The sequence below is a fragment of the Aptenodytes patagonicus genome, chromosome 1, assembly GCF_965638725.1.
Source record: "Aptenodytes patagonicus chromosome 1, bAptPat1.pri.cur, whole genome shotgun sequence".
In the NCBI taxonomy this organism is placed as follows: Eukaryota; Metazoa; Chordata; class Aves; order Sphenisciformes; family Spheniscidae; genus Aptenodytes; species Aptenodytes patagonicus.
Window position 1 is genome coordinate 181910899 of NC_134949.1, and position 21236 is coordinate 181932134.

Here is a 21236-nt window from a genome sequence, read left to right on the forward strand (position 1 = left end):
GGATGGAAACCATCAGTTATATTTGTGTGACACAAAAATCCACAAGTAACGACAAGTTTGGCGGTGATCATTCTAGCTTCTGCTGGCAAGTTAGAATTATTAGTTAGTTAGAATTCTCAGAAAAACCTCAATCATTTTGTGCCTTGAGCTGCGCTGTTACAGTCAAGCTACGCCACCTGGTGAGGTAGTCATACAGCATGCTTTGTGTGCTCCTAGACTCGGTGCTGAGCTCCCACCGCCGGGGCGAGGGAGACAGCTTGCTTTCAGGTGGTAGCTATCCAATTCTGCAAGTTCCTTTCAGTAAAACTATCCCCCAAAGTGCCTGGGATTATAGTAGTTCTTGTAGGCCGGTTCTGCTGCTGCCAATTCCTAGCCCTCAAAGCCAAGAAGCTGCAATCCCACATACTGCAGATGTTCCTCAGAGATCTTTGAAGAGTTACAGCTCGAACTTCTTTACTAGTCACTTACTCCTCGGTGGTTTCCTTGGGTAATGAGTGGGTCACAGCTGATCATCAATACAGGGTTGTCACTCGGCCACATTTACTCAGCTCCCCCTCTGCTGTCATTGTAAAGGATTGGATCAGATTTATAAAGTACATATTTATAAAAGGCGTCAAAAGGAGACAATTAACATGTTTAACTGATTGCAACAGAAGAAACCGCACCCCCTGAATGAGACATTTTAATCCTGTCGCCACTGTTCCAACAGGCTTATTCGGAAACTTTAAAACTCAAAGATGGGCAGAGCACTGGATCTAACTGGTACTGCACTTGGAATTCAGCGCCGTCCATGAGAGTAACTGAAACCATTTTTTAGCTGTATGAGAGCGAAAGCTTGCCAGGCTCCTTGCCTGATCTCCTTCCTCTGTTCCCCAACGCCCCCCACCCAAACGACAGACACGTACACGTGTTACAGGCAGCACTCAAAAGATGCTGCAAATTACAGCAAAGAAAGTAATACAAACAATCTAGGTACGAGAGAGATGTCTTTATTCTGTTTCACTACTCAATTTACAGTTATCCATGTTAAAGGACTTTCCTTAAAACCACTGAAATTAATTTAATGTAAACAATGACCATTTTGTGCAACGTGTGCCAACCAATGCGCTAAGTACAACTAGAGAAACAGAATGGTCAAATGATTTCCACAATGATTTGCACAGTAGGTTCCTTCTACAAAACAATTATACAAACATAATAAAAATATGCATGTTTTCATAAAATAAATAATTCCCATCTAACTGAGGACTATAAAACAGGACAGAAAACACCGGCAATTTATTTGGGGGGATCCTTAATTACTTCTCACATTCACCCATTTCTGCTGTTACTTTTCCCTTACCTTTAAGAAAACACTTATACAGGGTGCAATTAAGTATTTTAGTGATTGCTTTTTTATTTGTGAACACTTTGAAAGCCTCTGGTCATTGAACATATCATTATAAGGAATTAAAAATTTTAGTCAGAAATTAAAACCAAATCTTAATTACACATACCATGCCAAACAGCTCAGAAACAGATCATAATGTGGACTAACTCTGCTTCTCATCTTCCCCTTTACATTAACATTACTACTATTTTTAGTAATCACACTTGCAAAAATAAATCCTTTGCACAGTCTGGAAATCTGAAATTCACCCTTTCAGTTGATTAAAGAGAATTATCATGAGAAACAGAAAAGACGCAAGGTCATAAATAACTTTTAAGTCTCAGCAAGTTGCGTCTTGCTTTTGAGCTACAAACCTTACCAACTAAAGCTAAGAACGTTCTGAATGCCCTATTCAATAAATCCATTTTCCAGAAGGCTAAGTTGATTCTCTACTTCAAAAAATTCATCCCTTAAAAGTTATCGATTCAGTGTATTTCCAGCTTTTAGCAGGGCACTGTTTCAAGAGCCTGAAATAGATAATTCAGGACGTTAGGTTCAATTACTGTCAATCAGAGATGCGTAACAGAAATACTGATTAGATTGCTATGGAAGTAAAAATAATGCACGTCGTGTTTGCCTGCTAGAAATCTAAAGTAATTTTTTTAATTACTATTTTTGCAATGTGAGAACTAAAGCCAAATGATGCTTTATTGATGGTACAGAAGTTTACCTGTTTCATTAAGTACATTTTTCAGAAAGCCTTCACTGGTGAGTTAATGAAAGTATTTTGAGAACTGTTCTATTCATCCAACGCCTGCGCACAAGCCTCAGGGCTAACGCGCTGCTGTTTAATGCTATGCAATTCCGTTCATGCCTCCCCTTCTGAGATTTTTAAAAAACGTTGTCGGTTGCCTTCAAATTTAGGTCTGACCTGAATTCAGGCTCAGTGTGCCAATAGCTACTCATCAGCCACGGTCTATCCGTTTGGTACAAGTTTTTCCGTGGGTTGTGGAATAGAATAGGAAGCGGAACTTCCATCCAGTGTCCTGGGACTGGATATCCTTGCTATGAAAAGGGAGAAAGACTGCTTCAGCTGGGGCACGTACTGGAATGGACTTGCCTTTTTGATTAATCCAACAAAGTTTACTTCAGAGCTCTACAAACACCGAGCCCTGAAGTGTCAGTATCTCCCCTCTCTCTTCTTTCCCTCTTAGTCACTAGGGCTAGAAGATTACCATACGGGTTTTTTTCCCCATTCAGATTTATGAAGTCCAGAAGGTCCTTTTAAACAAATCCAATCAAATTTAACCAAATCTGATGTGGTTAGGCAAAGGGAATTCTGGGCTTCCAGACCCTCCTCATTCCATTACTTTTGTTCATCAATGGTTTTCTTGAAAGTATCGAGAGTTTGTTTATATTAATACTTTTTGCAATAAGTGGCATGCAAAAATTAATTCTATTTCTAAATGCTTATCTAAATATTTTGGTCACTTCTGTAAGCAGACATAACAGTGTTGGGAATTAAACGTAAGAGGGAAGTAAAAGTGTAATGGTTTACTTTCCTAGAAGGCAGGCTGCGCCATTCTCTTAATGATGTGCTGAGACCAATTAACCTTATCGCACCTTCTTACGTTCCTTCGAAAGGGTACCGGAGCATCACTTTGGACACAAGTGTTCTTAGGAGACACAGGTGGAGGCGGGTGATCAACTTCGAGATTAGTACTAATACAACTACTAAAGTAACAATGCTATCATTTAATTTTAAAGTAGCCGATAGCACAACTTACTTAAGTACATGGTAAAGCTAACTGACAGATAAGCAGTTTTAAGAGTAAGAGCTGCTTGTTTAGGGGGAAGAGATTCTATTTTCCTATTAAAGCATTTCCATCACCTGTCCTTTTCCTTGATTTCTGCCAAACCAAGGAAAAAACTGATCAAAGAACTGCTAAAAGGCTTCTTGTGACATAGAGCTTATTTTATTACTACGAGATTTAAACTTTTTTGGTTTTTAATTGTGGAAAAGTACATAATTTCCATAACTGGAACGGAGTTTTCATGCAGCTGTTCACAAGGAAAACTTAATTGAAAGGACTAGCCTGGTATTAAAATCAAAGCACCCATTTTTAACAGTTTGCAAGTCTACTATAAAACATACACATATTCCAGGGACCCATTTCTGGAACGCTAGTTTTATTCTTTCCTTGCAAAAGTCACAGCTGAGTTTCATCACTGTTACTTTAGACTGATACTGACAGACACTCACCCCCCTCCTGTTACCCCAGCCCTGCTCTCATTACACCCCCAGAGGTTCATTTCTGTCCCAGTGACTCCTTCTTGGTACCAGTGCTAGTATTCCTGAAGCCACACAATAAACCTGATCAGGGGAAAAGCAATCCAAATCAAAACTAATGCTCCTTTCCCCCCCTCCCGAAGAAGAGTTTCCCTCATGCCTTTAGGAGTTGTGTCTTAAAATGCAGGTGGTTTTGCAGTTACACTGGCTTCTAGGCAAGTTACCCTAGGTTTGCTCAGTCTATCCAAAATACTCCTCTTCAAGGTGAAGTTATGTCCAAACTTTCAGAACAAGGCTCCTCATGGAATCTACCCTAATCACAGAAGGGACACAATTCTGAAAAAACACTATGGTTTCTTGGTACCAAGTCTAGCCACCTTAATTTTCAAAAGGATCGCTTAATGATACCAATAAATTTGTTAATAAGACCTGAAAAACCCCACATTATTTAAAAACTCCCTTAATATATACCAGACAATTTATTACATTTGCATTGAAAAAGCAAAATAGTATGTATAATCCAGGTAATTGAGGTCGTATGTATAAAAATTTATTAGACAACACAATTTAAGTTCTCCATCAGAAAACTACATACCATTTTTGTGAAATCCCTGAACTTGATTTTCATTTTTAAGTTTCCAGGCAGAAATGTTGCAAGTTGCATTTTGACCAAATACTGTACTATGTGTTTTTGCTTTTTGGAAACAGGATTGCTTCTCTGGAGATTTTGCTCTCAGCAACTGATTGTCCTTATGGTTTAAAACGGAACACTCCTAGGTTAATAAGGAAAAGTTAATTTTAAAACCATTTTCACAAAAATTCCCCAAAAGAAACAAGATCCAAACTTACTACCTGAAAATTTCAAGTTACAATTAGTACCTTAGCCTCCTATCTCTCCCCTTCTGAAATAAAAAAAGAAGTGAAAGGTAATGTTTTTTCTGCACAAATCTTTGAGACAAGCTGTCGCAAGAACCTCCTTTCAGAGCACACGTGCTCTGAATGAGCCAGACTGGATGCTTTCAGCCAGCAGTGTCCATGCTTTTTTCTCTTCATTCTCTGTGCGTTCTCTGTTGCGAGAGTTGAATGGTCCAACAGGGTGAGTGGGCAAGACCTCAGCATAGCTGGGTATTTTTAGAAGTTAAAATATCCATCTATTCTTCCTGTAAGGGCACAGTTATCCCGATCTTAAATGCGCAGAGTTCAAAATTTGATCTCAGTGGTCTATAAGACACCATCAATCTACTCTTTACCTTGTTAGAGAAGCGGCTGTTAGCATGTCAGAGACAGAAGTGAAGTCAGGGCTGAATGGGCTTGAGTCTTTTTATAGCCTGGTACTACTGGTCAGTACTGTCTCCCCTTCAACGACTGTCAACAATGCCAAGTAGTTGACCATAAACTATTTAAGTTTATAAGACCGTAAGACCATAATTACTAAGTGAGAGGAGATGATCTTTGCTCTCTCCTCCAAAGAAACTAGCCTTGCTTCCCATTCTCTGGAAGAAGTAGAACTCCTTCCATCAGTCACAAGATTAAGAGCCTGGGAGCCTTGCTAGATGTGTATTGTCTTTTGTAGTTTTTGTTTTGTTTTGAAGATAGGTCATCAAAGGGCTTGTAATCAAAAGGCTGTACCTAACCAGAAAGTTCCCCACCAAGTCAGCATGCCAAGTACGGTCTAGGAAACTTGAGTCTAGTTTATGAAAAGAAGCAGCTGACAGTTTTTCCCCAAAAAACGTGCTTCTCCACAGGCACGTGTTTAAAAACTTGACAATAAAAAAAAACAAAAAAAAGGAGCAAGAACAACAGAAACAAAAATAAGAGACAGATTACAATACATCAGGAGCCATGAGCAGCCTCGCAACTACCTTTTACGCACATACTTCAGTTTCCTGTGAAACTACCTTTGCCTTTGTCATAGAACACATTAATTTTATTGCCAGCTTACAATCACCAAAATGATGCTACATGCTTTCTATTATCACCTGACAGTCTCTCCTCCCCTCACTCAGGCTCCCTGCAACTGAATAAAATAAGGAATGGATGCTTCAGATGGGAAGCCTATCACTTCTGCATCACAATTTAACTCCTACCTTTGATCTAAGGAGCTGAGATTTATTCTGAAACATGTTAGTATTCACATCATTTTCTCTGCAACTGTTTTCAGCCCCCGCAGTATCCATAATGCTGCTTCCACAAGTCTGTGTATTATAACCACTGTCCACCTGAAATCAAGAAGCAGGGCTTAAAAAATGTACTGCAATTTATCACCAATAAGCCCCTCAGATTCTCATACCTGATACGACTTGCATTTAAAAGAACTTAATCCAACAAACCACCTACCATCAGTTAGTAACAAAAGCAAATTGTGAACGGGTCTGTCAGAATTAGTTTGGATTAAGTTAAACGTATTCCTGTACATAGTAACACAAAAATCATTTATAATTGCTATGCTGACTCCACTGAGAGAGGAAAAAGGGGATGAGGGGGAAGGAATAAAAGTCACAATACCACCTGCATGCCACATCCAATAAGAGAAAATAGACAATTACTTCCAGAATGGTATACATACTAAAAGTTCGACCATCGAGCTCAGTTTTACAGAGAAGCACAAGAAGATTTTTATTTTTACCTGAATACTACTGTTGTCACAAGGAATTGCACTGCTTTCTGCAAGAGGTGACATGCACATGCGCGAGTTTTCAATACTGAAAGTAATTCCTGTCATAAAGCTGGTCATTGGTGTGTTGCTAGTGCCAATTGTTTCTTTTATCCAAGTGTTCTCCTCTGACACTTCAGCTGCATCAGCCATATCTACAGTATTATTTTCCTTTGAGCCTTCTATAGCCTGAAATGACGACAACCTTTGATGACAAACTTCCGAGTGATCTGGTGCAATAGACACAGTTGCTACCACGAGATGTGTACCATGTGCAAAAGTATCACCGTCTTGCTGACGTAAGTTTATTCCATTATCCATTTCTGGGAACCGAGCTTCTGCTGGAGAAGCATTTTCCTTGTCTTCCTCATCCTCACCATGATTTTCAACCGCAATTGGTATTCTAATGACAGAAGTCTGATACTGGGTAGTTCCTCTACGTGCTCCAAGCCTCATAGGAGAACAACTTTTAATTGGAGAACAACCATCTATATAAGGACTTCTTGTACTCGGGGGTGTCATTCTATTTGAGGAAGAAGGAATATCTGGAGAACGAAATGTAAATTTTCTTTGGTCTGTCCACAGAAGAAAGGGAAAAAAAAAAAACCCAAACAAAGTTATTCTATTAGATATCAAATGGAGTTAACGGCATCATCTGCAAAACCCTACAGTCCTTTGAATAATTATAGCCAACTACATAGTGTTCCACTGAGCACTGCCTCCCAGCTCCAAGGGGGAGGTTAAGCTGCATTTAAACTGTCACGGTAAAGGCAAGTTTTTATCCCATTTTTACCAGCAAATTTGTTTCCTATGACATAGTTTGTGGAATCAGAGGCCTTGCATTTTCAAATGGCAATACCACACACTGTTCACAGGAAAAATCTGTCAAGGCTGGTTCTATGGCTTTCTTCCAAAAAAGCCATAATTACACATATTCTATAGGCATTTAAAAACAAATTTGGGCTAGCAGTAAAATTTTCAAGAAAATCAAACCTATGCAATCTCCACATATAAAGGTGTTGAAATACCACAAGGCTCATCAGAGCAAAACCATGTATAAATCTGGCGTTAAGTCTTTCCAGGCAATGGACGAAACATAATACTGACATTTTCTAGAGCAATGAGGACACAAAATGTTTGTGATTTCTTCACTAGTCAGTTTCATTTCAAATAATCTTGACAATCACATGATTTGAAAACTCAAGCTAAACATTCTTTGTCCAAATGCTTCAGGTTGGGCCAAATCAGAATTGTGACCTGACTTAGTTCAGGCATATGGCTTTAAACCCTCTCCTCACACTAGATTAATCCTTTAATTTTTTCTCCATTCCTATTAGGTCTCAATTCCTCCTTCAAAAACATTTTCCCGAGTTGATTTTTTGCAAGCAGATACACTTCACTGTTACACATCATTACGATGTTTCACTGCTAAACAGTAAATGTGTCATATAAGAGGAGACTGCTGGTCTGCCAAGCACAGTAACTTGTCTTGGAACAGAAAAAAGTTCCAGTAAGAATGCAGCAGTTTTTATAATCAAAAATATATAAATCCAGAAAGAATAATACATATACAATTAAACCATACCTGACAGTGGCGTCTTTCTTATGTGAAAAGCAATTGGTGAAAAAGTAGGAGAACCATTCTGTGCAGGAGACCCCTCTGGAAATGTGGGACTGGTTATACTTCCAAGACTGTAAGCCCTTGTTCCTCCTTGAATAGGACTTGAGGAAAACTGACCCTTCAGTTAAAAAAAAAAAAAAAGGCATATTTTCATAATATAACCTTGACTAATACGTATATATAAAAAGTGTTCTAATTAAAAAGCTTAATATGGCAGCACTGAGAAAAACTAATCCTGTATAACCATACAATGACAACCTCTATCATTAGTTTAGCTTAAATATTCCAGTAGCAACTCTTCACTTGGACTTTATGCCTCCACATAGGAAAAGAGCAACGGACTCAAACTGTCACATAATACCAACTAAGACTATAGTATCCGTTATATTTAAGAACTATGATAAGCCTAAACAGGGCATTAATGCTATCTGTGTATATAGTCAAGTATTTAATCTCAATTTCTTACTCGTAACAATGCAGATGAAAGCCAGCCACTACTTATATTTTAATGGAATCCATATTATCTGAATTATTTAACTCAGGAGCAGAAAAAATATTTTTCCTTAAGAAAAAAGAATAGTGGTTGTGACCTTGCTTAAGAGTATGGTACAAAAAGAAAAGTCACTTCTAGCAGTGTAATTATGTTGTAGGAATTCTTTACTAGGTTACCATAGTGAGGACTTTTTTTTTTTTTTTTAAAGCCACATTCTTGCTGGGGTACCTTTTTTCTGTGCACTTCAGCCGCCAAACAGATGAAACCATACCACCTAAACCAGTTTAGCTGTGCTATGTCCACCTGGGAATAAGATTCATCTCGCTTAATTTAAAAAACAGACATTATGTTCCGTGTTCTAATATATGTATATTCATCTGAAATCTCTGGTCAATGGAAAAGAAAAAAGCATATTTAGCACTGCATTCAAAGATCCACAAGTCACTTCTTCCACCATAAATGAGTTTATGAGCTATAAGGGAAACAATTGTATCACCTGTTCGTATCAAGTAGTATTTTAGACAGCAGTCCATGGATTTAAACAGGCCTTTTATTTGTATGCACTTTTTAGGGGGGGGGGGGAAGGTTTCAACAAGCTTTCAGCAAGTCTTGTATACGTATCAATTCCTACTTAATTAGTTTCTTCTATACAAAAGAATAGCAGCACAGCATAATAATTTGATATAATAAAAAGTTAGTAATATATTCTTTCAAGACTTTTTTTTGTTCACGATTTTTTTCTGAAATTGGAATTTGGGAAAAAAACAACAACAAACGCCTTTGGTCTAATACCGACTCTTTCATAAAGCAGTTCTAGCTTATTAAAAACATGGTGGTTCATCTCGTGAAGTCTGTTAGAACACAGAATCGGTACAGCCTGCTCTAAGAACTACTCTTGTGCCAGCTAAGTCACATCCCATCCAGCCCCCAAAACAGGCTACTTACTGAGCTAGATGTTTCGAGAGGGCTTCTGCATCGGACTGGAGATATGTCAATTGAACAAAGCACTCCAAGTGGCTGACCACCGCATGCACTATGCAGAGAAGGGGACAAACATTCCGATACGCTTCCATTTTCTTCTAAAAACAGCTTTCTTCTGAGCGATGAAGAGCTCAGATTTTCCTGAGATTGATCTGCAAATTCATCAGTTCTAAAATATTCACCTAGAAACGTGGAGGAGAAATCGTTTCCAATAAGAATGCAAGAAAAAAATGTATCTTCCACTACAAAGACATCTGTAACTAAATTAAAACATTTAATCCAATTTACGAATACAGCAAGGAATTAATCTAATTTAGCCACCTATCCCAAAGGATCACTTGTTATCATTACAAAAAGTCTACTCTGTCTACCAAGGTTCCACTTCTGCCTATCTTTTAATAGTGAAGTCTGCATTTTTTAAAAAATATAAATATTGGGTAGCATCTACTTACTGGCCCTTTCCCCAAATTGTATTATTCTTCACATTTGAGTTGTGAAAAAGGGGTTATTAAACTACCCAAGCAAAACTAGACCCTTTTTCAGGTCTCTCATATGCTTTGATGGTCATCATGATACATCCAAAGGCAAACCAGATTCAACTCGAAGAAAGTCAAAGCAGTTAGCAGTTTACAGTAAAAGAGCATACAGATCTTAACAAAGACCCATTTAAATATGCTGAGATTTACCAGATTATTTTAGTTTTTTGCTCTTGCTCTATTCTAATTGGCTATTTCTTGTAGAAGAAATTTTTCATGAGTTCACAAACTATGCATTGATGGAAGCATTTGTTAAGACGAAACACAGAAGCAACAGATATGGTTCTGTTTTTCTGTTTTAATTTTCATGACCCACAATCGGGGTTGTGAACTTCAATACTGGGATAGGAGCATGCAGCCGAAAACCTCTGAGCTGGCTATACCCACTATTCCCATACACGAGCTGTAAGAACAGGCCTTTCCAGCCCCCCTGCCTGAGAAGCTGGCAGCAATTGCTTGATACAGCAGTTATAATCAGACAGTTAATTTGGACTCTCATCTCCCTACCCAGTGGTCATGGCTTTTTTGCCACCACACAACTTCTAGTCACCACCACGGCTTCAGTTAAACTAAAGGCACAGAGTTAGAGCATAGCTTTGCTCAAGGCAAGGTTGGGCTGTGAGCCTCACAGCCAGCAATCTGCAAGTCAAACAGCTCTGCTAAGTTAAATAACTGCTCTATTTGGGGGAGGCAGGGGTTGTCTTCTGCTGACTACCTTTTATGCATTCAGAATTGTTAATCAATTTCCAATTGTCCTCCATATCCCTTCTCTTTTATCTTTGTCTACACTCAAATCATGTCATTTAAGTCAGATGTCCCATGCAACACGCAATAACTGTCTACTTAGAACACATACTTAAAACTTTCATTCATACATTAGGTTTTCAATATTTCATAAGACAAAAAAACAGCAAACAATACAAAAACAAGTTTTCTATTTAGACAGTCATAATTAAATTTAGATATTACAAGGCATACCTAGTATTTTCTCTAAATTAAAATCCACTGGCAAAGACAGTACTGTCTGACAAGCAGCTGCAATGAATAAAACCAACAAAATTAGCTTGCAGTGACCTTTTACTAAAACTGTAGAAACAAAAATTCACTTTCAAATTGCATTGCAATTGAGCTATTTAAGTTACAGTTGCAATAAGGAAAAGTGTTAATTAAAGCTAGGATTCTGATTTGACAACACTATATGCAGTACACTCAGGCCTAGGGATAAAAAAACAAGGGTTGTAACATAAAAGCCTCTAGAGAGGCATTCTGAACCGAGGAGAGAGGTCTCTGAAGAAAGGAAGGATTCAAAAGGAAATGGTAGAAAGATCATCAAAACACCCTGGGGAAGAACACTACCTATTTATCTAAAATGAAACAGTTTAAAAGATGTCTTAAGATTTCTGTTATTTATTTGGTGGAGAAAATAATCAAGATTCTCTAACCTAAAACAATCCAACACATTAAAGGTTTCTTGAAACTGTAATTTACCCATAAACCTGAGGCTTATATTCACTTTTTAGTTCAGAAAAAGGGCATACATTGAGTTGGCAAAAATGCACTCTATAGTCTACAGAAGACTGCAGTTTTTACTTATGAAAAAATATGAAAGAGTATAATAGAATTAAATTACTATGAGAAATGGATATTAAAATTAATAGTACCATACAGTTCAAGAAAAATTATTCCTACAGGAATATTAACAAAAATCATTCCCTTTTGAAATTAAATAGCCATTAAAAAATGGGTTATTTCACTTCAGAGAAAGCCTGTAATTTCAGACGTTGCCTTTTACCCACCATTGCTTTTCCCAGGCTGCAAAGTTAGCTGTCTTCCAATTGGAGAAATGTTATTTAGATCTATGGCTGTAAAACAGATAAGAACTTAAATTTAAGCATGCATTGCATACAGTTTTGAAACCTAGCAGCAGTAAGTTAGAATATTTAATACAACTAAACAAAATTTTTGCATCAAAGTTTGGAAGAGATTAGAAAGGAGTACTGAAGAAAGGTTACCATTATGGCTGATTAAGAGAATTTCAGCACCTTTCTATTCAAAAAAAGCTTAGTGAAGTAGCATCAACTTTGCCCAGATCTGTCTCCTGCAGCCTCCTCTACATTAGAGAGATTTAAAACAAACTCAGTTTATGCTTAGCCAAACAGGCTGTGTTCAAGTAAAACACATTTCCAGAAAATCATGCAGTCTGACTTGAAGACAAAGATGAAGAATCTAACACTCCACTCTTCTGATACAGCTAAGGAACACATTAGACCATTTTCTTTCACCACTCACTTTCCCAGGTCAAGGATTGTGGCTCTGCCCAAGAAGTGGATAGTGTATTTTTGTCAATTGTGAGATCGCCACAAGCTGCATCTCCTTGATAAAATATTTTAACAGCTCAGCCTCTTTCAAATCTTGCAAAAATCCCCAAACACTTAGTTAAGAATTTCCTACCAAACAATACTGAATGCAAACAACACTTTATAGCTGACATATGGGGAAGTGGTTGAGTCCCCATCCCTGGAGGTATTTAAAAAGACGAGTAGATGAGGCGCTTAGGGACATGGTTTAGTGGGCATGGTGGTGTTGGGTCGATGGTTGGACTCGATGATCTTAGAGGTCTTTTCCAACCTCTATGATTCTATGATTCTATGACATTTCTCCAGTTTATAATTCGTTTACTATGTATTCTGTTGGTTATATATAAACTTTAATAACAGCATTAATAATAAAATCTAATAATGGTGTAAATGAAATAAATTTAGAAAACCCACAACCCTATGTAAAGTGACAGTCAGCTAGCAGGACATTAAGAGGACAACAGGAATTTACATAGCACGTAATGGTAGAAAAATATGGAACTCATTTCCCATATATTTGTATTGGCAGGAAAGCAGTCAGAATAAGTCAGACGTGCAGACATCAGAAGAAAAGTGTGAAGTAGAAGACTTGGCTATTACCAGTATTGACACAGCAAAGTTGCGTGTGTAAATTAAACTGGTTGAAGACAGCTTATGAATGGAAAAAGATTTAAGAACAGGAACCAAAATAACAAAAGTGAAAAATTATATAAGATTCTGGATTAATAAATGATTTTTAAACAAAGAAAGCACTTGGAGAGAACAGCTAAAAATCTATCAGTTGTGCCATCTTTTATCATTGGTTCTTAACATTTAAATTGAGGTTGAAAAAAAAATGATGCTTAACAATTTCTCCAAAAACTAGATAATTTTGGGTGGACACAGAAAAGCAACTTACATTTAGTTGAACTAAACTGAGAAACTTGCTTGCCTTCATGTTCAGTCCAAGGAGAAGGAACTATGAGTCTTTTTGTGAAAAACTAGAGTAGAATAGGAAGAAACCATCTAAGCATTTTTAAAAATCGGAGACTCTCAACTTAAATTTAGATTAGTACCCTAAACAAGAAAAATTTAAGTCATACCTTTTGCTACTCACAGATATATTTTAAGAATTTTAACTCTTCCTTCTCCCAAACCTATAAAGATAGTTATCCCTTATACCCAAAATAGATTTCATTATTTCAGGCCCAGAGATGTTAAAGAAAAACCAATTTGATTTGAAGACGACCCCCAAGTTCTTTATGACACGCACCAACTCAGATCTTTCAAGTCTGCAGAGTGAAAATTGTACAAAAGTTTCATTTATCACTAATTACTCACTTAAAAATTTGAATTGTCTTTACCATACTTACTGCACAGTAGTTTAACATAATTCTTTTCAAATTTTCAGTTTGTTAAATTGTTGTATTTTAACAATTGAGCTATTTTACAGAAGTGCTAGAGACACTGCAGTAACAGTAGAAGAAATGGAAAACCAAGGCTTTTTGCCAATATTATTAGTGTATTTGGCTAAACTGGTTAGCAGTGAAACATTTATGAGTACTGGCACATGAGTCTTTTTCTTTGAACCAGAAACTCTATCTGCTGTCACAACTGCACTCTAGAACACCCTGATGCTGAGGAGATGAACACTATCACATAGCTTCAAGAAATACATGGCAAATCCTGTTCTCACAATAAAAGCTAGACTCAAAGCAAATGAAAAAAAACTCAGCTTGAAACACCCAACTATTAAAAGCAGAATTTTTATCAGAGACGTGGTTTCAAGCTGTTCAGCTGCATAATCCATTATCTTATGCCTCACAAAGAAGAAATATCCTTTTTAATGCAGATTTAGAACAACAGAGTATCTTAGCTGCAGGTCAACTACATGGCACCCTTATGGAATCATGAAACATTTTTTGTTTATAGGCACAGAAACTGGTAACAGCATGATAAATATAAAAAGGTCAGTAACACTAAGGAAAACTTGCCTATCAGAGCCTTATTTTATTTTTTTAAATTGAAATAATGTTGACAATTTCTGTAGTGAAGATTTGAAACACTTAACTTTTCCTTCTCTGCTAGACAAATGGATAGTAAAAAATAAAATGAAAAACGGACGGAAAGAATTACAAGCTACCAGAAGAAAGTGTTGCCTCCAACTAAGCAGACTTTGGAAGAAACAAAGAAATCACCAAGGTACTGCTATATTTTTAAAAAGGTAATAAAAGAAACTAAGCTACCTAACACTAACAGTTACTGTAAAACCCAAAATACTCAATCATTATTTTTAACCTTAAATTAACTATTTATAAGTTATTTTCCAGCTACATTCCCACTAGCCAAGCAACATGAAACAAACAAAATCTGCTGGTTTGACCTACAGGTGTGTGAAAGCAGATGGGAAGAAAAAGACCATGTGGAGTCCAACTACAACTGCAAGGGATGAGGACACAAAATTACTTTCTTACTGACCAGTAAAATATAATCGGCTTGTGGGTTTTGAAATCCTGTAATAGACGTGGATCTTTTTTGTAGGTATGTAGCTAAAACAAATCAATACTTGATAGCATAGAACGTTTTATTACCTCCTCAATGGCTTTTTGCCTTCTGTCTTCTGTCTCCTTATCAATTCTAAGTAACAAATGAAAAACAACTGAATTATCAAAGCCATCACATAATTGGAAAAAAACAGTGAAGTCCAACCATGTAATCTTTTACAGATGGTTAAGAGAAACATTATAAATGAAATTGCATTAAACCCTAAATCTTATGATGTTTTTACTGCACTATTTATGTGCAATAATCTCATACCATAAATTTAGAAATATAAGTGCACTTCTCAGTTACTGCAGTTCATTTGAAAAAGATCTGTACCATTATAAGTACGTATTTGCAAATCTTCTATTTACTCCTTGTATCAGCAAGTATTTTTATCTGGACAAAAACTCAATCATCTTACAAAATAATCCATTTAGTTATGTTGAACTTGTCATATGAATAGATTTTACCATTAAAGTTTCCATGAGATTAGGCTCACAAAGAATCTCACTACAAAATCAAGCAGAATAAAAAACAGCTGTAAGGAGCAGAAGGGCAACAGAAGATACTCATGGAACATTTGCATACTCAAATTCCTGACACAGCCCACTTTCCCAGCACAGAGTTCCCCCTCTCACATAGCTAGTCTGCCGTATTTTCTTCAGTTCAGGATACAATATCGTATTTCGGTTTGAATCAATTAACACTTTCCCCTATGCAGCTTTTAAGCTAGTTTTAAAAAAAATATTGTAGTTACTTCAGCCATCTTCAAATGATGTGTGAGATTCTACATTTATACTTCCTTTAATGGTCACCTTCGAGTCTCACTTTCAGTTACTACTATGTAATTTATAAGCTTAAAAAAATTTTACAATGAATATTCATCATCATCTTAGCTGAATCACATAATACGTTCATACAGTTAGTATACCTGAATTACCCTTGAATAATTTTAGAAATCAGTCCGATAACAGACATTATTAGCTACACAAACACATGTAGATATACATACATAAACTCTCCCTCACAGCCCTCTTTCTTTGATGCTAATCAGACTTTGAATAGATCTGCAATACTTGGACGTGCCATCTTCAACTATGTCTGCCTAGATGATGCTAAAGTGACAGTTCTGTGAAGACACTTGCACAAAATTCAGTTACTGTACCAAAAAATAAGCTTACAATCATTGTATATTTATGCATAGTGGATCACAAGTAAAAAGCATCTTTACAAGCCAGATTCCAAAGGAGAAACAGGGGAACTGGGAAAACGGCTCCCACTAAAAGTGCTGGTTAATGCAGAAGAGGATGTTTTTTTCTTTAGTGCATAACTCCAGGAAAATAAAAAAGTGAAAACATCATATGTATTTAACAAGAATAAAAACAAGCCAGTCTTGTATGCAACTTCAGGCAACAGAGCATTTGCAACCGCGACACACAGTATGCAAGATGCAGTACAGATTTTTTTAATACTTAACATATAATAGCATAGCACCCAATTTAGAAACATTCAATTTCTACCAGTAGAAACAAAAAAAGGAAGAGGAAAGTTTGTGGACAAGACTGTGTCACTGTGTCTGCTCAATTACTGACAGACTATATTTCCCTAACACAGTCTGCCAGAAAAAAGTTCTCCTAGTCATTTTATAAGCAGTGCAATAAACACACAGCACATAGATGATGCCCCGTTTATGGAAAACAGTCATACTGCACAAAATCAAGTCTACACGTGATACACACTTAGACTTCACAAAGTGCTCATGAGCTTTTACACTGTGCTGCTACCCAAACCGCTTTTTCTACATAATGGAGAATTAACAGTTTGGAATATTTACACACCAAATTTCTTATGCTTGTGGTTCTTTGCAACTAATGGAGAAAGAGACTTGTTAACAAGCATTATTAAAATGGAGTATATAGTTCGTGTAACATTACGCATGCGCTTCAAAAACTCAGTTCTTTTATCAGGAACTTTTAATGTCAAGAGCTGTATTTATGACACTTTAGTTACCATAAAGCAGTACTTAAGAAATGTAAATTAAAATCAGTTGCCATACAAAATCTTACACACACACACACGCATTTAACCATGTACAGTTCGCAGCCACCAGAAATAACCACCTCAGTCTGTATTACACTGAAACGCGCAAGCATGGACACAGCAAATCTACAGATAGACAAACTAGCCTCTTTCTAGTCGTATCAGATGATTAAAAAAAAAAATCACAGTGGGTATGAAACAGTGGGACAGACTGAAAGGACCCGCTGAGACCACACATGTTTGTATCTATAGGCCATGCCACTAATCATCATTGGAATTGTCACCCAAGCCATCTAAATTAAAGCTAGTTTGTGTGTGTCCTAATAGGCTTCCATAAACAATGTAATCAACTCCCTAAAAACATAAGGCTTAAGGCTTTGTAACGTATAAAAAGCTTTAGTCTGAAACCTACTGGCTGCTAGAGGAAGGCCAGGAAACAAACAGATGTTAAGAAAAATAATATTAAGAAATGGTGATTCACAGATATAGCTGAGGACAGTTACATTCTTTCTACATCTCTACTGCAGCAAGAAATTCATATTCCTCCTTATACCTCTTCCTGTTCAAAAAGAGAGATGTAGGTTCAGGCAGACACCAAGAACAATAGGTCTAATTCACAATATTTTTTACACTGAAGGTGGTGAAACACTGGCACAGGTTGCCCAGAGAGGTGGTGGATGCCCCATCCCTGGAAAACATTCAACGTCAGGCTGGACAGGGCTCTGAGCAACCTGATCTAGTTGAAGATGTCCCTGCCCATGGCAGGGGGGTTGGACGAGATGACCTTTAGAGGTCCCTTCCAACCCAAATTACTCTATGATTCTATGAATATTCAGAGGACTCTTGCCCTCAACAGCCCTCTATCTGTGTTTCATTTCACTAACAGGACTTGAAAGTCCTATAGGCATAAAGAGAATGGAGGATTGTTTTATTATTCTATTACTGCGGTGCTTCATGCCATGAGGTGCAATTCTTTGTGGAAGTTTGTATCTGAGAAATGGTATGGGGGCATCTACAGGATTCACCACTGTGGCCTCCCCTTCACTACCTTCACTTGGCATGTTGTTCTGTGCTATTAGTATGTAAGACTATCCCTCAAGATGAGCTGTGAATACTAAGCCTGTTTTACTTACTCATTTGTTTTCCCCATGGAAGTTATTTTCAGAGGAAGGAAAAAGTTGAGATCAGGATCCCCAAATTATTTCAAGTAACTAGCAATCTCCTTCTCCTCAAAGACGGCAAGCTTATTGGTCTTCCCTCCTTCACATTAAGTCCAATCTATCTATACCTTTCAAAAAGAGTACTGGCTTACCTAGCTAGCTTTCCCAGCTCTACCCTTCTGCAGGAGTCCCAAAGACCAAAGAAGCCTACACTTCATAGGTCTCAGTATGGAACACTGAGAAGCCAAATTGTGTTGTGACAAGGAGCAGGAGAGGTAGCTTGGTTAACAATCACTGGCAAGACATTTTCTTGCTTCCGCTGACTGCTTTTATCTGGCGGTCTTCCAAACTGCAGAGTGGATCAGCAGTTCTTAACATTAAAAAAGAGCAACACAGAGGCAGCCTCATCTAAATATTATATCCACATCAGGGACACGTAAAAATCTATGTTAAAAGATTTGGATAAAGTCTTTAATGCTGTGTTGAAACATCAATAAAGCAAAAGAACAGTGTTCAGTATGCAAGCTAAGTTAACTGCATAAAAACAGATGGTAAGTTACCTAGCATGACTCAAATACATTGCTTGGCGTCGAACATCTTCGGAGTCAATTTCCACAGGATTTATTAGAGCAAGCTGATCAATGGACCATCTAAATTTTCCTGGTGTCTAAAACAGAAATGGACATCTTAATGCTTGCTAGTTTAAAAAGTTAAAAATAGAACCACAGGACAAATCTCAATGGAACAATGCAATCATAGCTTCCATATAGTTTCTGTCAAAGACAATCAAAAGAGTTTCTATTTAAATCATCTACTTTAAAAAAAAAAAAAAAAGTAAGTCAATCGGCCTTCTTTATCCTGGCAGTGGTATTACAATGATTTACAAGATAACATGAAGTGGAAGGTTGTAGCCAATATTTACAAACTGAGGTGTCAATTTCTTCTCCATTTCTGAGGACAGATCTACTAAAGATACAGAACTTGGGATAAAATTTAGTTTCTTCTAGATTGCCACAATCAAACTGCGGTTCCATGAAAACCCAGTGTCCACACCTAACCCAAGTTATCCAAATAATAGAGCAGCCTTCCTTTCACCTCACATTTCCAAGAAGACTTAGGAGTTGCAACCCCATATGCATCCTGCAAAGTCTCCCTCATAATGCCATGCATAGGGCACAACAAAACCCAATTCAGAAATAAAGCAGCTTCACCCCTTTATTTAACACTTAATTACGAAGTACTGTTCAAACATCCATTTGAAAAATGATCTACCAAGTCTTTTTAGTTTCATTAGCACAGCATCATCTCTACTGCTTATCAGAAAATAATTCCAACTCCAAACCAGAATGTAATTTGCAACTAAAAAGTTTTATATACACAAAATCATTAACTTGATTCTGTCACTATGCAAACAGCTTATAACAGAAGTGCAATTAAGTTTTACTTGCATCCAGCCTGCTTAGCATGTAAGTAGGAACTGGGTTTTTTCCCACTCTAAGTGGGACAAGAACACCACATCCAGTAACGGTCCTTTATCTACTTTCAACTGTTTTTGGCACTTAGCAAGTATATGCTAATCTACTGATACACCTCATATCTAAAGAAAAAAAAAAACAAAACAGGAAAGTAGAAAGACTAAGTGACAATGTTAGTATTAAAAGCAGCATACTCCTTTAATCAGAAGAAACACCCAACGCCACCAAAATTCTTTGGCTTAATATATATATTAAAGTACACTAAATAAAATATACTTTTTAATGCATTTCAAAATATTAGCACTATGTCTGTATAGTTACACAACTAAAGACTAGATCTTACAGATGAGGATTTTGTTGATTTAAAGACTGAAGGACTGGAGACAATCTGCTCCTGAAGAGTATAATAATCACTGGGACTTTCAAAAGGATTCAGGACTGTGACTCGTCCTGGAGTTTCTGGTGTTATCTGCATTTTAGCTTCTTTTGTATCACCCATAACACTAAGCTATACCTGGAAAAGAGAGAGGGAGAGGAAAAATGAAGGGGGGAAAAAAAGGAAATTATAATTTTGACTTTTTAGGGTCATCCTGAAGGTTTTGGGAAGAGATGATCAATCATTTTTAAGGAGCCAGAAACATTTCAAAGACTAACAAAGAAGAAGTTAGCTTTGGCTTGGACCTACTGACATTTGAAGCTGATAAAAAAGGCTGGTACAAAGAACAACTAAAAATAAACAGAACCTATGAAAACAAGACAAGACAGGATACTGAAAAGGCAGTTTAAAAAAAAACAAAACACCAAAACCAGCAAACAACCAACAACAAAAAAAACTACCAGAAGAAACAAAACGGCGATGAAGCCAAACATATTCCTGGAGGGCAGCTCACATACCAAGCGCTGGCACTCAGGGGCTTCAGAAATAAAAAGGTATTACGGGAACGTGGGTAGCACAGGGACGACCTCCCCGGCTGCCCCTCAGCCCTGCGCTACCCGCAAGCTAAGAAGCAAGCGCAGAAGGAAAGGGAGAGCCGCAACGGCGAGACGGGGCTGCCGGCAAACCTGCCGTCGTCCGCACCGGACCACTCAGAAGCTTCTAGTTGCAGGCAGCTAACCTCGGGCGGCGGGAAGCAGCCGTGCCGGCCGCCAAGGTGCTGCCCGTACGGCCGGGAGAGCCGCGGAGGCAATATCGCTAGGGCGCTAAAATCGCTTCCCCCGCCCCGCAGCCCACCCCCGCCGGGCCGAGGTCAGCCCCAGCCCCCGAGGGGCTCCGGGAGGCGCCACCGCTCCCTCCCGCAACGGAAGGCGGGAGAAGGGCCGGCGGGTCTGCTGCCCCGCGTCAGGCCGCGCCCCGGCGGCTCCCTCGCCTAAGGTGGTAAAGGGGACGGGAGCCCCAGGCAGATGCCCCGCTCAGCCCCCCCGGAGGGCAGCCCCCTTCTCCCTCTTCCCCCCGGGTCGGCGCCACCGAGCCTCGCCCCGAGCCACGCTCCGCAGCCCCAAGCGGCTGATGCAGGGCCGAGACCCGCGCCGCAGCTACCTGCCGCCGTTACCAGGCCGCCGGGAGGCCGCGGCGCCCGTTCATGCTCGCCCCAGATCACAGCTCCCGCCTCCGCCGCGCCGGGCGGCCTTTTAACGAGCCCCGCCCCCTCCCCGGCTCTGCCCAATCACGACGCGCAGTCTCTGCTGCCAGGCCAATCGCAGGGCCCCTCCGCTCTCGAACGGGCCAATTGCTAGGGGA

At 38.4% G+C, this 21236-nt stretch overlaps 1 protein-coding gene across 3 annotated transcripts; it reads right to left on the reverse strand.

Moving 5' to 3' along the window:
* Positions 1–973: 973 nt before the first annotated feature.
* On the reverse strand, positions 974–21088 carry BORA (BORA aurora kinase A activator). Of its 3 annotated transcripts, none has more exons than XM_076362945.1 (13): positions 21036–21088; positions 19842–20012; positions 18584–18690; positions 14871–14916; positions 13199–13280; positions 11740–11805; positions 10922–10978; positions 9372–9589; positions 7898–8051; positions 6286–6887; positions 5747–5878; positions 4255–4432; positions 974–1896 (listed from the first exon to the last, which is right to left on the reverse strand). In XM_076362945.1, the coding sequence occupies exons 2-13, from the start codon at positions 19995–19997 to the stop codon at positions 1889–1891; spliced, it is 1806 nt and encodes a 601-aa protein (XP_076219060.1). In that variant the 5' UTR covers positions 19998–20012; positions 21036–21088; the 3' UTR covers positions 974–1888. The 3 variants fall into 3 exon arrangements, with proteins under 3 accessions (XP_076219060.1, XP_076219043.1, XP_076219051.1); XM_076362928.1 differs by having other exon boundaries at positions 974–2434; XM_076362936.1 differs by having other exon boundaries at positions 974–2434; positions 21049–21077.
* Between the last annotated feature and the right edge of the window lie 148 nt (positions 21089–21236).

What these genes read in the sequence shown, in the direction of transcription:
- BORA (XM_076362928.1), bottom strand. Translation starts at nt 19,997, where the DNA reads ATGGGTGATACAAAAGAAGCTAAAATGCAGATAACACCAGAAACTCCA. An exon ending in GGCAAAAAGCCATTGAGGAG is followed by an intron (nt 13,281 to 14,870) that starts GTAATAAAACGT and finishes ATTCTACTCTAG; the next exon opens with TTTTTCACAAAAAGACTCAT. An exon ending in CTCAGCTCCTTAGATCAAAG is followed by an intron (nt 4,433 to 5,746) that starts GTAGGAGTTAAA and finishes TTATTAACCTAG; the next exon opens with GAGTGTTCCGTTTTAAACCA.